The sequence below is a fragment of the Lygodium microphyllum genome, chromosome 6 (genome assembly GCF_053477565.2).
Source record: "Lygodium microphyllum isolate KBCC chromosome 6, Lygodium_microphyllum_v1.1.10, whole genome shotgun sequence".
NCBI lineage: Eukaryota > Viridiplantae > Streptophyta > Polypodiopsida > Schizaeales > Lygodiaceae > Lygodium > Lygodium microphyllum.
In genome coordinates this window covers 121,952,866-121,969,305 of record NC_141140.1, presented here as the reverse complement: position 1 = coordinate 121,969,305, position 16,440 = coordinate 121,952,866, and the positions used below count along the sequence as shown (strand labels likewise).

At 43.1% G+C, this 16,440-nt stretch overlaps 1 protein-coding gene across 11 annotated transcripts in view; it reads right to left on the bottom strand.

Annotated features, from left to right (window-relative positions):
* LOC148035057 (phosphatidylinositol-3-phosphatase SAC1-like) overlaps positions 1-16,440 on the bottom strand; it is a 78,528-nt gene that overhangs the window by 47,880 nt on the left and 14,208 nt on the right. For 10 of the 11 annotated variants that reach the window (XM_087679960.1, XM_087679961.1, XM_087679957.1 and 7 more), the window contains one exon: positions 2,823-3,042. In XM_087679960.1, the coding sequence (XP_087536086.1) occupies positions 2,823-3,042 (220 nt within the window). The remainder of the gene's footprint in view (positions 1-2,822; positions 3,043-16,440) is intronic. The other variant, XM_087679958.1, reaches the window with a different exon arrangement.

Below are 16,440 nucleotides of genomic sequence, written 5' to 3'. Positions count from 1 at the left end.
GGCCAAGGGTCCCTAGGACCACTTTCACAACCCCTCGACCCCAAAGTAGGGGTCCTTGATAACTCCTACACCTTGCAACTCAATGCAATATGTCTCACGTTGCTACCATCTTAACTACTCTATCTAACACAAAGGCTAGATCCACAAAGGTCACGTTTTTGCCATCAGACACATAGACCTCATTTAATATATAGCTAACCAATGTCTAAGTTCACACATGGCTTCTTCTCATAATGGGGGCCTTACAACTTTGATCACCATGGATCATTGGTGGCACCTTACAAGGGTGGGGCATTGAACATTTATAACAAAATGTATCGAGTCATGACCGCCTCCCAAGAACTAGCATCACATACCACCATCCCACACCTTCCCAAAGTATGAATACATTGGCCAACACACTTAAGTCCAAGAGTGGTGATCACCCAATGATGTGCACAATGGGCCTTGAGTCCTATAAATAGGGCTTGGCTGCCCTAACCCTAAAGGGCCCCTAGTGCATGCACAGGGCACACTAGGTTACTTTATGACCATTGTGACCAATGCTATCGGTGCCCATCCAGATGTCCAAGGATATCGCATACAAGATATCAAATGTGAGATTTCTCAACTGATGCATTGATCTATTAGTTGCTCTAAGGAATTTGTTTTCTAGATATGTATGTTGCTTGAATTTTGGCACAAAAGTACACAGTTATGAGAATTCCTCACCCAAAATGGTTTAAGAAGTAAATGATATAGGTGTGTTTAATTGCTCGAGATATCTAAAACCACAAGGGATTCAACCATCAACTTACTTTGAACATACCTAATCTTGGAGCCTACAAGATCTCTTCTTGTTTCGATGATAAGATCCCCCCATGCTGCAGGTACCCACATTTCTACTTCCCCTTTGCAACAATGGAATCTTATCACCAGCCTCACTGCTTGGAATATTTGGACAGCCTGCTGCCATGTAGACATTGTTCAATCATCATCACCATATATGTTGATGCAAGCATTGAATTGGGGATGACCTCATCCACAACCATTCGGGTCCATTTGCATAGGGTACAGGGCAACTCACTTTTTGCTATGGAGCACTGCCCATGTTTCTTGGCTACAAGGATTCCTGCCGCATGTTCAACCCAGGATGGTCCTGACATTCACTCCCCACCCCTCCTCACCTGACCCCCCAAGCTCCTCTCTCAACAATGAGATCTGCTGCTGCATATTTATTGATCAATGATTACCACTATTTGTGTTGACAAAAAGCACTGAATTGGGACAACCTCATTCATACTCTTTGGGGCCACTGAGATCAGTTCATACATGGATTACTGCTGGAGCTTCTTCACTAGAAGGATCCTTTGCCCATACAGGGCAACTCAGTTTGTGCTATGGAGCACTGCCTATGTTTCTTGGCCATGAGGATTCCTGCCGCATGTTCGGACCCAGGATAGTTTGTGCTATGGAGCACTGCCCATGTTTCTTGGCCATGAGGATTCCTGCCGCATATTCGACCCAGGATAGTTCTGACATTCACCCCGGAACCCTGACCTACCCCTACACCACCCCCCCCCCCCCCCCCCGGGGAGCCCCCATCTCAACAATGGGATGTGCTGCTGCATATTTATTGATCAATGATTATCACTGTTGAATTGGGACAACCTCATTTAAATTCTTTGGGGCCATTGAGATGGATGACTGCTGGGGCTTCTTCACTGTGAGGACCCTTGGCCCTTTCCTAATCCAGGATGGTTACATCTGCAGAGTGTAAGGCCCACTGCAAAAAGAAGAAATCCCTCCTTCTTTCCCAGAAACAGCTTGCAAGCTAGCAAAACTAATTAGGGTTCACTAGAGCTCTACAGCTCAAACTGAACAGAATGCATCTATTGCAGAGGCTCTCAATGCTAACTTCAATCCATATCTATGTCTGTTGATGCAACTGAAAGTATCCATGATAGATTGCAGAGTTTCAATGGACAGCAGCAAATGTGCACAGCTACATGCACCTACTCTCACTGAAAAAACTGCATAAACACTGATATTGACCACACCATTCCAATACTTCACACATAAAAAACACAATTGCTGTATTTGCAAGCACACGTGATACCTATTTTGGTCCCTGCAGATGCCTAGCTCAGGATATTACTGACAGCATTCTAAAATGCAACTGTGAAAAATGAGATTGCCTTTTGCTAGAATGAATAGGGCATAAAAAATGCAGAACACTGCAAAACCTAGCTACAGAAGGCACTCCAACCTGACCTCATTTGCATCCACAACTGTCATCTGAATGTGGAACTGTAAGCCATGTGGAATCCCACTGAACCAGAAGGTGACAATTTTCTGCTGAAGATACTCCTAGTGGGTAGATAGAACTAGCATGCAGCATTGAAAGCTAACAGGAAGGAAGGTTGAAGTCTATAATGAGTTCTATAATTTCTGCAAGACACATAAGCCATATAACCTATTAATGAGGACCATTTCCAGTTTATGAATAAACCATTGCTTGATAAGAAGCTGAAGTATAATTTTCCCTTCTGCAGCAACCGGTGCAACCAAATGAGGCACTGCAACCGGATTCAGTTTAAGCTTTAAACTGTTGCTTGATAAGAAGCTGGACCATAATTTTCCCTTCTCCAGCAACTAGTGTAACCAAATAACCTCTTGTACATTGAAGCTTGGTGTAAAGCTTAAAATCTAGTGATGGCTTCAAAGCATCATTTATTGTACTGGCCTAGATGAGTATTTTGTACCTTTGTGACACTTTCCTCATATATCGAGCTTTCTTGAATGGATATTAATCAAAAGTCAAAAAAAGGATTGCCTATTACCTGTTTGAAGTAACCATGAACTAATGCAACTGTCCAGTGTAGACTCTTTACTCGTTGACGAAACTCTGAAGTCAAAAATGAGTTCCATACAAACATATCTTCGTAAGGCATTTTCTCTGCTTCATCCTTAATATTGGTCTGTAATTGGCACATAATTTTGTATGTGTAGCTGAAAAAGAAATCACCCTTGAGGTTGACAGAGTTGAACAGCTTTTTGTACCTGTACACAAAATCTTTCTGTGTGACATATTCAAACATGTTGCATAGCGTGGCCTTTCCCCCTTGCAGAAAAGGGGAAAAAGAATAAATGAAACAGCAAATATACTAACAAGGAGAATGTTTCTACAGAACTTTATTTAGTCAATCAAGATGCAACGAAACTATGTTGGCAGTGGAGAACTCCAACAAAGTAGTGGGGTTGACCCTATCTGTAACAGTGCAGCACAAATGAATTACAAATGTGGCACGTGTATGTCACATGAGTCAGATACCCCATGAGTCAGGTACCTGAAACCTATATTGATGCATGCCCCAATGAGATTTGAATCCCTTGGTAACATGCACACATAAAGGGCAGTCCTCTCCACCATGGCTAACAATATTAAAGCAATTCTGCTTCGAACAATCAAGTGTTTAGTTATTAAAATCGTTACACATTCACAAAAACAGAAACCATTAAAGTAACCGATGCAAACTGTTGTACACTTGCTTCGTTCATCCAAATAAGGAGTAGACATGAGCATGATGTGACTCATAACTGAAAAAGAAGTTTCATAAACATTGAAAAGAAGATGAAACCATTAAACTACAAGTTTTGTAGTCTGATTGAGATGGCAGTCCAGCTGTAACTGTGTACAGAAGGGTGCAATGCCCAGCTCTTCTCAAAGCCACCATCTGTCCTCCATGAACCAAGATAGGCATCCCCTAGAGCATTGAGTTGTCTGAAAATCTGCAATTCATTGTCTGACAATCTGACCTTGCTTCCATGGCAACACAAACATCAGCAACCAGATAGGTAGACGCAACAACTCAGAATATTCACATGCAGTCTGCTGTGAGCCTTGAACAGATCTGAGTTCAGCACAAACACACACACTCCTCCTAGACCTCCATGCAAACAAACAAAACAAAATGCCACAATATGCTGCTTCTCCCAGCCCTGACAACAGATGTGAAAGAAGGGAAGGCAGGAAGTCTATGTGAGAGTGCACAACGGAAGAAGGAACACGAACACACAGAGAGAGAGAGAGAGAGAGAGAGAGAGAGAGAGAGAAGAAGAAAGAAAGAAAGAAAGAAAGATATATTAACGTCTACATAAGGCCAATGTGGCCTATGAGACAAAATCCAGAGTACATCCATATCTAATGTCATCTCATCAGTAAGGTAAAGATAACATTACAAATAAGTGGGTGGCCTATGAAACAATACTGAAAATAACTATACAGTGGGACTATACTAGGGTTGGACCATGTGTAGTGTTGTTCCATCGATAGAAAAGAAAAGGAAAGGAAAGGAGAACCAGATCTGATAGAGCCATGTACAAAAAGTGTGGTGGAGACTATGGGCTGTAGTTGATCTCAAGATTTGCACATGATCTCAGCTATGATGCGGTCCCTAGCTGCTTCACTGATATGCCTGGTAGTGAGTCTTCAGTGTCTCGTGATAATGGCTCTGATCCAACTTTGGTGTGGCCTTCTCGGACGTGGCCTTGGTAGACGGGGTCGTCGTGCTCGACGAAGGGAAATGGCTCTATCCAATGTGACTCCACAGCGTGGCCTCTAAGGTGTCTGGTGGGGTGGCTCTGTCTCTGCTAGGCTGTTAGTGTCAGTAGGGTCGGCTCTGTAGAAGAAGTCTGTCACTACTCTCTATGTGTGTCCTTCTAGATGAGTTGACCTCCTGTCTTGTAGTAGTGCAATTCGTGGCGCCTCTCGAGCTCCATGAGGAAAAGCCCTAGGCATCTCTGGTCCTCGTACTCCATGACGCGACGAAGACATCCAAATCCATCACGGAAGAGGCAATGGTACCGTCCTCGTATGTCATAGTATATTGTGCATCTGCATATATAGTGCTCCTCCGTTTCAAGCTCTCGACCACAAAGCTGGCAAGTCCTATCCTCTGGTAGGGTATTTGTCCATCTACCTATCTCCATCTGAAGCCTATGTGAGGAGGTGCGAATCTGTCCGATAGCAACCCGTACTCTATGGGAGAGATGGGTGTCCATATATGCTGGCCGAATAGTGAAACCATCATCAGAGAGACAATAAATGACTCCTGTAGAACTCCATCCTCAATCCTAGAGGGAGTGGTGGATGGATCCATGTCCTTGCTGTCTCAATCCTTAAGATATCAGCTCTGATCACCTGGTTCAACTCTGATCGGCTGAGAGAAAGTGTAAGGCAGTCAAGGCTATAATCCAAAGGTGGAAGACGGGTCAATATCCAAACCATGTAGGCTCATCCAAATAGCCATCTTTGAAAACCAATAATTCTTCTCACCTCCTGCTGCTAGTTGTCTAGATGAGGTTAGTGCCAATCTAGAGTATCTATGGCATGGAAGTTCCCATAGTCTCTGCCAAAAGGTTACTGCCCTAAAGAGTGCCTCCGTAACTATAGGTGTTGCCCCTAGCTCTACTCTGTCAATGGGATGTGGGGTGGAGGGCTTACTCCTAATCATGCGTGCTATCATCATGATCAATGGCCTTTCCATGCTATCCCAACCATCACAATAATCCCTCTCTACTCCAATCTGATCCGTGAGTGGGCTAAGACGCCTATGGTACAAGCTGCAACCCCATACCTCTGCTCCATATAGTAATGTAGATGTGACTAGCGTGTCAAACAACCAGAGTTTAGTGCGGGGCTCCTAGAACTGTATGTGAGCACATTGACTATCGAGTGCCCCTAGTGCTACGTATCCACGTGCCAGACGTGCCTTTGATGCTCCCCTCAACGAAAAACGTGGGCCAGAGAAGGTGACTCCCTAATAGACATATTCCCTCACATGCTCCAATATCTCTCCCGTAAATGTGAACTCGAACATAGATCTAGTCACCCATGCTGCTGAAGTATTGAAAACCATGGTTTTGGTCTTCCCAAGGTTCACTGTGAGATCTTTGTCTCTACAGAAGATGTGCAAAGTGTCTAGATGGCACTGCAATCCCTCCGGTGAGTCTGAAATGAGAACAATATCATCTGCATACAGTAATATTGGTATCAGCACCCCTGCCAGGCTGGCTCCAGCTCCTCCTCCTCGGTCTAAGTAATCAGACACTTCATCTATGTATAGACCAAATAATGTGGGTGAAAGTGGGCATCCTTGTTTCACTCCTATGGTACTGTCAATCCTCTCTGATAGCCCCCCAAGTGCTCATACATGACCTGTCACTGCCTCATATAATGCATAAACACCCCATCGTATACTCTCTGGTGCTCCAATGTCTTGCAATCTCTGTATGATGCGTGTACGAGGCACTGTATCAAAAGCTTTGCGAAAGTCTACAAAGCAACAATAGATCCTCTTGTCTCAGGCTCAACCCTCCTCAATAATGGCTCTAAGTGTGAGAATGTGGTCCAGCATGGTATATCCTCATCTGAAACCTGCCTGTCCTTGTGCTCTCTTGCCTTGCATTTCAACCCATTCACTGAGTTCATGCTCCAATATAGATCCATATATCTTGGCCAAAGCATGACCAATCATGATAGTCCTGTAGTTGCTAGGAATCACGGGATCACCACTTTTAAATAGCGGGATTATAGTATTGTTTGACCAACTCATAGGAAAACCTTCACATACTGCTCTATTGAACATATGTGCTAATATGGGTGCTAATATGTCACAAGCATGTGAGAAATGTTCTGCTACTAGTCCATGCTCATCCTGTGCCCTCTCATTTTGTAATCTATAAATTGCATCTCTAACCATTTTCCATGTGAAGAAAGACCATTGTGTTGGCCTACAAGCTTGTGGGGGCTGCATAGGTGGCTGTCCTGGTAGGTCATACAATTGTCTCCCATAGTCAAGCCAAGCATCTGGTGATGTAATCTGTATGGGGGGCTGCCTTTCATGAAACATCTTCCATGCGCTCTTACTATCCCGCTCCAAAAATAGCTGATATATCTCTGCTTTTGCTTTCACTAAGTAGTCTCGTTTCTTCTTTTGCACAAGGCATTTGAAGAACGCCTTTGCTTGGTGATGTGTCTGAGTGCCTAGCTCCACTTCTCTCTGTAAGCGAGCTTGGGTGACTCTACACTCATCATGGCTGATCCATGCATGGCCTCTGCTAAATCCCTTGTACATTCTTCCAACGATCTACTCAAATCCAAATCATGTAAACTGGTCTGCAAAGAACCACTGTAGATGTGTGAGGTGTCTTCTGTAAAGTAGTATTTGGGATGTCTAGGGAGGCATGGTGTTTCATGTTTCATAAGTACACAAGAGAGCATGAATGTCAAAATAGCATGATCTGCTGCTATGCTAATTGGTCTCTTAGATATCTTAAAGTTTTGGACGTCTGGTATCAATGCTGGTAAGCCCATCAAGTAGTCCACAATACTTGCCCCTCCTTTGTGATTCTAGCATGTCAAATTGTCAGATCCTCGCCATTGTGGCAGACCATTAAAGATGGCTAGTCTGTGTGCACTTTCCAAAGTCAATAGGTGTGTCCCATAGGTACTCACTTCTTTATCCTGGACTTTCCTGCATAGGCCTATTTTATCTATGTCGATCTCTTTGAACATGGCATTATCATGCATATAAAGGTCACTCTATCTATCTCCAGTGCGTGCATTGAAATCACCTACTAATAATATGTCCCCAGTGCTAGCATATCTCATGATATCCTCATAAAATACATCAAAGGGAGATCCATCACGTGTGGCATAGGTAGAATTTGCAGGAGGAAAGTAGCATATTGCGATGAATATATCCCGTGGTCTTCCTGCATGTATCCTAATCCATAAATATCGTGCATCATCATCTCTTTTCATTACTTGCACTATCCCTTTGAGGTCTTCCCAGTATAGTATGGCCACACCTCCAGAACCCCTAGTGCTTCCTGGTTTTCTAGCTGCTAGACGAAATACACTTTCCCACATGTATCCCTGCACGTCTGGTGGTCGGCTACCTTTACATTGGTGTGTTTCTGTGTACATTGCTATATCTATGTTTCGGAAGCTATCTTCAAAGTAACCAGCATCCAAGCATAGGGCTCCATTACAGTTCCATATTGACATCCGAAGTGTCTCATAGGCCTCGTACCGTCATGAAGTCCTTTTGTCAGTGATGATGACTCGTCCATCCCTATAAACAGCCCACTTTCCCTCTTTGCAAGCCTCCAATACCTTGGGCCTGTGTTCTCTGCGATGCGCTATTTGTGCTGGGGTAAGGTCCTCATTCAAATAAATCTTCTCACCCTTGAGGGCTCTCCTCTTGGAGAGGAAGGCCTTTTTTTTCTCTATCTCCCCAAAGCGAAGAATTAGAGCCTTGGACTTAGAGTCCTCTTTCCCCACTCTCCAAGCACTGACGATAGGTACATCTGAAGCCCCAATTTTGTCAGCAAGTGTCTTAGCATCTTCCTGTGGGCTGCTCTTCTCCTCCCATCCTACTACCCGTACCTGTAGAACCCTAGCCCATCTCCTAGCCTTTTCTTCCAAGGTAGCATTCATTACTTTAGTCTTGTTCACGGATGTTCCCTTATTCTTTTTTACTACCTCAATCCATGGGCTGGCTTCTTATATCTGCTTCTGTGTTGTCTTTGCCACTTCTGCACATGAGTGAACCTCCCTTTCACATGCCTTCAAAACCTCTTTCTCTTTTTGTAGTTCTTCTTGCACGTTCATTTCTTTTTTTGTAGGTATCTACCACTTTCTCCAGTTCTAAGATTTCAGATTTGTAGGTATCTACCACTTTCCTTGCAGGACAGTGGCTGTCTCCCTGTGCAAAGTCGTGACCTTACAGAGTAGCTCCTTCGGGTCAACACTCACGCAAATCCCACCAAACTACTGTCATTGTTGTTGCTCCCACCATACTGCCGCCTCTTGTAGGACGGACATGACAATCACATCAGCTCTTGTTACTCACACCAGACACGTCTGTCGTGCCAACATCCCGTCACTCACGTCAGACACATCTCGTCACCACCCCGTCTTGTCTCCATCCCGTGACTCACGCCAGCATCCTGTCTCATCACCATCCCGTCTCGTCACCATTCCGTGACTCATGCCACCATCCCGTGACTCACGCCAGAGAGAGATGGGAGCCAGACGCGATGAGAGTCGGACGCGATCAACAGACTCACACCAGAAAGAGAGAGAATTCCTTTCACGACAAAAGAAAGAGAGAAAATTCCTTGCCACTTGAGGTTTTGGCCACAAAAGAAAGAGAGAGAGAGAGAGAGCGCAGAAAATCAAGGAAGAAATACTGCACTGACTTAAGATGAATGCTGAATACAATGATGTGGACTGATCAGTCCCTGCATGCAGCCCAAGGTGTTAGTGAGGGCACCAAATTAGGCTGAGATGATGGCAACACCACATTGGATTGTGTCTAGGAGCCAAAGTGTGCTGAAATCTGCAAGAAGAAGTGATCAGCCAAGTGTGGGCTATGGCTATAAATAGCCAAACACCTCTAAAACTGACCAACTGCTAGAAAGACCTCTAAATCTGGCCGAACTGCTAAAATAGGTGATATGATTGCAATAAATGCAGTCGGACTGCACATAAAAGATGGGAAAATAATGACAAAATATCCCAGGCAGTCATGGAGCAGGTAGCCACTGTTAGGGGATGGAATCCAACTGACAAACAGAGGAAATGCACAATAAATATGCCTAAAATAGAGGAAATGCATAGAAATGCATACTAAATTGTCAAAGTTCCAATGTCTCCGTCAAACTCTGACAAGAGCTCACAACCAAGAGATGACAGAATGACATGACTAAATAGGGCAAGCTAACACCCCCTCTCAGATCATGGGAGTGTCTGAAGACCCAACAATCTCATATGATGAAGCATAGAAGCCTTGGGCAAAGGCTTTGTGTAGAGCCAAGGCTGCTCAAAACACGAGACAGTCAAAAAAGTCCCCTCAACCGAATAAATGTATAGAAACATAGACTCAGTGGTAATAGTGGGTGATGACGTAAAGGTAGACCAATGCTCAAATGTAGATCCACCCTTCGCTCCCGAATGAAGGTGAGGGCATTTCCTCCAGCACTTCTCCTCAGGTTATCCTTGATACTTCCTCTCAAAATCTGTATTTGAATTTGAAGATGACTCTAACTTCTTCCTCTTTCCTTGGCTTGTCTTGTACTTGTAGATAAGCCGCATAAGCATGGCCATGTGCATAAGCTCCGCAAGAATCTATCTCACTATGATGTGCATCTTGCTCAAGCACCAATGGGACTAGCTCCTCCCAAGTGTGAGTCTCCCCACTACGAGAAGTGAGAAGACCACTGTAGAACATATCATATGTTGGTAATGGAAGATGTGAGAGAAGTGTCATAGCTAGGTCCTCCGAAGAAATGTCCGTATCAAAGGATGCAAGCTCATCTTGAAGCTCCTCCATCCTAGATGTGACCCCACATCATGGGGGAATCTATGACAGAAAACTATCATGGCTTCAATTCGCAATGCCCAAATGTCTGGATCTGGTAGAGAGATGCCAATCTTTACCAAACCTCTACGGCAATGTAGATACATCTTACATGCAAGAGTACAAAATCTGCACAACTCAAAAAGAGAAAAGAGTGGGCTCTAGCATTCAATTGATCCCATAAAGCTTCCGAATCCAAGGTCACACCATCACAGGGGTCCATAGTAGACTGAGGATATGAACATTAACAAAATCCCAAAGGTCATAGGTGTCAAGGAGACACCCCATTCGGCGTGACCATAGAGGGCAGTTCGTCTCATCTAGCTTCTTAGAGACGGGTAGAGAGGGTAGGACTAGTACCTGCCCAAGAGATGCCATCAATGCCAATCAGGAAATAGAAGCCCCAAAAGAGTATAGAGGGAAAGAGTGATAGGATGGTGGTCAGTCTGAAACATCCTAAACCACACGATCTTCCAAAACATATACGTCAGCCATAAATGTCCTTCAAAAAATACTTGCAAGAAAACAAAGAAGATGTTGCCACTAGGGAGAAAGGCAACCAAGAAGAGGTGTCTTGGAGTAGAGAGGTGGAGCAATAGAGTTAGATGAAAACAGGTCTTCAACCTGTAAATGCAGCCAATCCAGGGGTTGGCAAAGGACTAGGATTACCTGCAATAAACACAGATTTACCTAGCTTTTGGCCTAAAAGAGAGACCACCCACATTCAAATTGATGTCATCCAGGTCAAAAAGAAGCTTCTCAGCATAAAACACAGCAGAAATCAAGTTCTGTCCAACTAGAAACACGCCACCCACTCTGCAAAATGCGCCGCCCAGGCTGCTGAGGTGCCACCCATAGAGGAACCAACTATATATCCTGCACAAAATGCAGATTTGCAGTGGAGAAACCAGCTGCCAGGTAAGAGGTGTGGACACTGCATAGGGTTCAGATGTAGGGGCAGCACTAAATGCAGCAGACAGAGATCAAGGTCTGCACAAGACACAGGTTTGACAGTGGACTGTCCCTGGAAAATGCAGCCTGTAATAGGCAGTAAACAGGCTGTCCAGCCAGGTAGGATGCCCCCTGATGCAAAACACAAAGTGCCAGTGGTCATATTCACCTGAAAATCAGGTCAACCAACCTCTAATGATGCTGCCCCATTGTAAACGCAAATCTGCAGCCCCTAAACTAGTATGCAAAGTGGCTAGTACCTCAAACAAAGTCCTTCTCTTTGAAGTTCTCCAGCTCCTAGCATGGCTCTAATACCATGTGAGAGTGCACAAGGGAAAGGAAATGAACATAGAGAAGAGACAGAGAGACAAAGCAAGTGAGAGAAGGAACAATGTGACTACAATGGCTAAAGATACAAGGCTGCAATAGTCACCCCCAACGCATAGCTCTACATGTTAGTGTGGGCGCTAGATGGTAGGAAGGGGATGAGAGAATGAGGAGGCTTGGCTAATCGTGAAGGATCAATGATTGATAATGAGTGTGGGAGGGCACACTGCTGGCCTATATTAGGCAAACTAGGGCCACAATTGGTAATAGAGTGGCCACGTCCAAAATGTGGGTGCCTAAGACAACCAAAAGTGCTCAAAAAGAAATGTGCTAATGTGCCCTCCATCTAAAGTGCCTAAAGCACATACAATGACAGACAAATACAATGTCAAAGGTCCTAATGTCCTCATCTGACTAAGACTACGGCTCACATGCAAGAGATGAGCACACAAGATACACGATTGCTAGCAGAGAAATGGTTCAAGAATGAGAGAAAATGTTGTAGAGAGAGGTTTCAGATTTTCTTCATAAAAACTATCTCCAATTTGTTGTTGTCTTCATGATGAGGAGAGTCCAATATGCAGTCACTTTTAGTATGGGAGCCCAAAATGGCTGCTACTAGCCTGCATATGCTGTCACCTTCCTATTTTGGCTCTTCTAGAGGGCTGCCACTTGCTGCTATAGACCTTTAAACAGCTATTTCCAGCTTTTGGGCAAGTCTCCCCAATAGAATAGTAGCCTCTCCTCCTCTCTCACAATAGCTCGAATAGACTTCCATCAGTCCCCCAAAAACGTTTTTCCCACTTGCATGGGCAAGTTTTGCCAAGTGGCTGCATTCTAATAATTATTCTAGTGCTAAGAAAATTAATTTCACTAGCTAATAATTGAATTAGCCAAGTCAATTTGTCTCCCAAGTGTCCCCAAGCAAATATTGACCCTTAGATTGGCATTAATCAATTAATTAATGCCTAGTTTCTAATGCCACCCACCACTGATATTAGTGGCCAATAAATTGATCTAGACTCAAATCTAACATCGAGTACTACCTATCAAGCATAACTTATTACAACTTTTACCTTTGGCACCAACTAATATCTTAGGGTCTTGGGTCCCACACTGTGAAATAAGTGACTTGCACCTCACATATGCAAGTCATATTTACACCTTTGATTAACTTTTAATCAAATGCTAAGCAAATCAATAAAATTTCACATTCTCATAGACCACCCCCTTAAAATCCTTGTAATTGTACTCGATTGCACTGCAATGTACCAAAGCAAAACATATTGCACTATATTTTCCCAAAAGACATGATAGTAAAAACAACATTGGCCACTATTGTTGAACCATGCTAGTGCCAAACACTTACTGAAAATTTCCAGCCAACATACATAAAACATAAGACTCATAAAGAATCTAATATCACTGCCAAAAACTTGTAGAGTGGATTTCTCATAAGCATATCTGACTATTCTGGCCAAACAACCATAGCAAAGGATAAACTAAGCATGAACCATGGTTGAACTATCAATGGCATTTTTAAAACATACTAGTATCAACAAAACCAGCTGAATACCACTCAAAACTTATGATCATCCACTGGAAAGAAGCAATCCATAGTCAATCTTTGATGATCATAGATTGATGCATACTGATGGAAATGTATAGTTTTAGAACTACAGTGAAAACCATACCCATCTGTTTACCAACTGTAGTGACTGACACACTGAATAGTGACCTTATGGCACACATTGTCAACACAATACCCTGGATTCATGCTTAATACATCCAAGATCCACTATACATGAAAGTTGTCCATCATTGGAGAAGTGGAAGTGCTACCTCCTCCTTAAGCATCAAGTAATGCTCTGGACCTCTCCTCTGCACAACTTAATTGAGCCCAATCCAAAGTCAGCTCTAACTAAAAATCTTTGAGGTAAAGTCACAACAACAGAGGATGGTCTGCCAAGCCATTCTCTTCCATCCACTTAGCATCCATTCGTAAATATTTTTGAAAGTTTACCAAATACCTTCTGGAAACTTTACGTCTAACTATTTATGCCCTAAAACTTGCATTAGTTTCTAGGCCTTTTTCCCTTTTGAGCATTATGATGCTTTATACTTTCACATTGTTGCAATTCCAACTTAATTTATATGCAATATTGCATCCAATTGACTAGCTTGCTAGGAGCACCAAATGCATTAGAAAACATTCTTGTTTGCATACTGTGGATCATTGCAATGTGACTATGCATGGGAATTTGCATACTGATAGCCATACCAAGATACATTTTCCCATATACTTCACGCATTACTAGCTACATTTTTCCTCATGACCAATACTCTATGGAGCATTTACATGACTAGCATTAATACCACAAGTTCCAAACACAGTGGGTTGCATATATGCATTTCCAAACTTACCACTTTGTGCCCCAACATCATGCCAACATTGCTATACATTGGGTTTTCTCATTCCACTAACCATACCTGGATACATTGGGTCTCGCATATCATGCATAGGTGGCTGCATACCAAATACATTTGGTCCTTGTATCCCCATGGCTGAAGCATTACCAACCATTGATTGGAAAATCAAACCACCACCAAAGTACCCCGGGTAACCCACATTAGCATGCATGCCTTGCTGTTCAAAAAGCATTGGATTGGCACTTCCAAGTTGGCCTTGCATATGCATCAAGTGTCCCACTAGCATCATTTGCTTATGCTCACTACCCACATTTGGAACATCATGTTGTTGTATTGGCTCTTTCTTTGGTACATCTTGCTATCTCCAAGCTCTTTGAAGACAATTTCCTCTTCTTGCCTTCGCCTCCCTCTTTTAAGGGGCACAAAAAGTGCATAAACTGAGGATCTTTTGCCAATTGCACAAGCATTTCAACTGCTATTTTCATCAAATGCCTCTCCCTCTTAAGACGTAGGACCCACCTCTCATCCAATTCCGTCATTCTCAGCTTGTTGCCCATGTTGAGTGGCTTGTCCAAAATCAAACATTGCATTCTCCCCTTTATTATGTGAATTTTCATACTAAGAAGTATCACCACTACTAGTTGATCCTATCTCACTGTAAGAAGACATACTTGTTGTAACGCTCAGTTGAACACAATTTCAGCACTTCAATCAACACTTCTCTTCAATTCTAAGCACCTCGAGGTAGCTGTCAAAACCCTAATTTCTGCTATAAATTAGGGTTTACAGCAAAGATTGATTGAAATCTCTTCCTTTGACAACTCAAACTCATGGAAAATATTGAGGAGAGTTGAGAAATGGCTAGAGAATGAGAGAGAATGCTGTAGTTTGAGAAATTTCTTATTTTCTTTGCGATAACCATCTCCAATTGACTATTGCCCTAATGAGGAGTCACCTTCAGTCTAGGAGCCCAAAATTCCTGTCACCAACCTCCAATTGTTGTCACCTCCATGTTTTAGCCCTTTTGGGACTCTCACTTGTGCTACTCCTGCTATAGGCCTTCAAACAACTCTTTCTAACTTCTAGGCAACTCTCCAATGCTGTAGAACAATTCAATAGCCTCTTCTCCCTATCCAACAGCCTCCTCTCTCACAATGGGTGCAATAGACTTCCCTCAATCCCCAAAAATGTCTTTCCCACTTGCATGGGCAAGTTTTGCAAAGTGACAGCCTTCTAATCCACTTTCCAACATTATCCATCTTATTAAATTAATTCAGAATATTAATTCTGAAAATTAATGTAACAATTCTTCTAGTGCTCAAAAATTTAATTTTACCAACCAATAATTAAATTGGTTGGGCCAATTTGTCTCCCAAGTGTCCCTGAGCAGTTATTATTGACACTCAAATTGGCATTAATTGGTTAATTAATGCCTAGTCTCTGATGTTACCCACTAACATTATTGGCCAATAAATTGGTCTAGGCCCAAATCTGACACCGAGTACCACCTAGTACCTGTCAAGCATAACTTATTACAACTTTCTCTTTGACACCAACTAAGATCTTGGAGAAAGGCTCGGAGAGCAAAGTGTCCGGGTTGCGTAAGGCCCTCTATGGTTTGAAATAGGCACCTAGGTCATGGTATGAAAAGATAGATGCATATTTGATTGCTCTTGGCTTCAATAATTCACACACTAAAAGCACGCTCCTCCATTTGGCTGCCCAACAATCTTCTTAATAGCAACCATCATTCAAAGAGATTTCAGCATCTTCTTCATCACGAGAGAGTTGAGCTAAGAAATGCATTACAAACTTAAACCATTCAATTAGCTCTTTACAACAGCCCCAAAAAATATTACTACCAAACTTTTCATTATATTACCAAACTTTCCTAGAGAGTGTTTGTGTTCTATAAGCCAAACCCTAATTTGGAGGATCCACACATCTAAAAGAATGCTACCCTTCCACTAAGCCTATCCTTGCTTTGCAGATTGCTCGCACCTAGTTTTCACTGTTGTCTACACCCCTCCTTTGGCAAATACTTCAGTTCATGGTGCAATCAGATATCGATCAAGTTGCTGTGATTTCTGCAAGCCTGCTGCTGCCCAGCACTTCCAGCCAGCCCAGAAATTGTCAACTGCTATCTGCACTGTTTATAGCCTACCCCTACCATCTACTCCTGTGCAGACCACCCTGCTGCCACTGCCCCTTTTAGCCTGATCCAAACTCTGAAATCTACCTTTGCTCTGTGAGATTCTGACACTGGCAGAGAAACATCTCACTACTATGGCGCTTATAGAGCATATGAGATTTCACAGGCCAA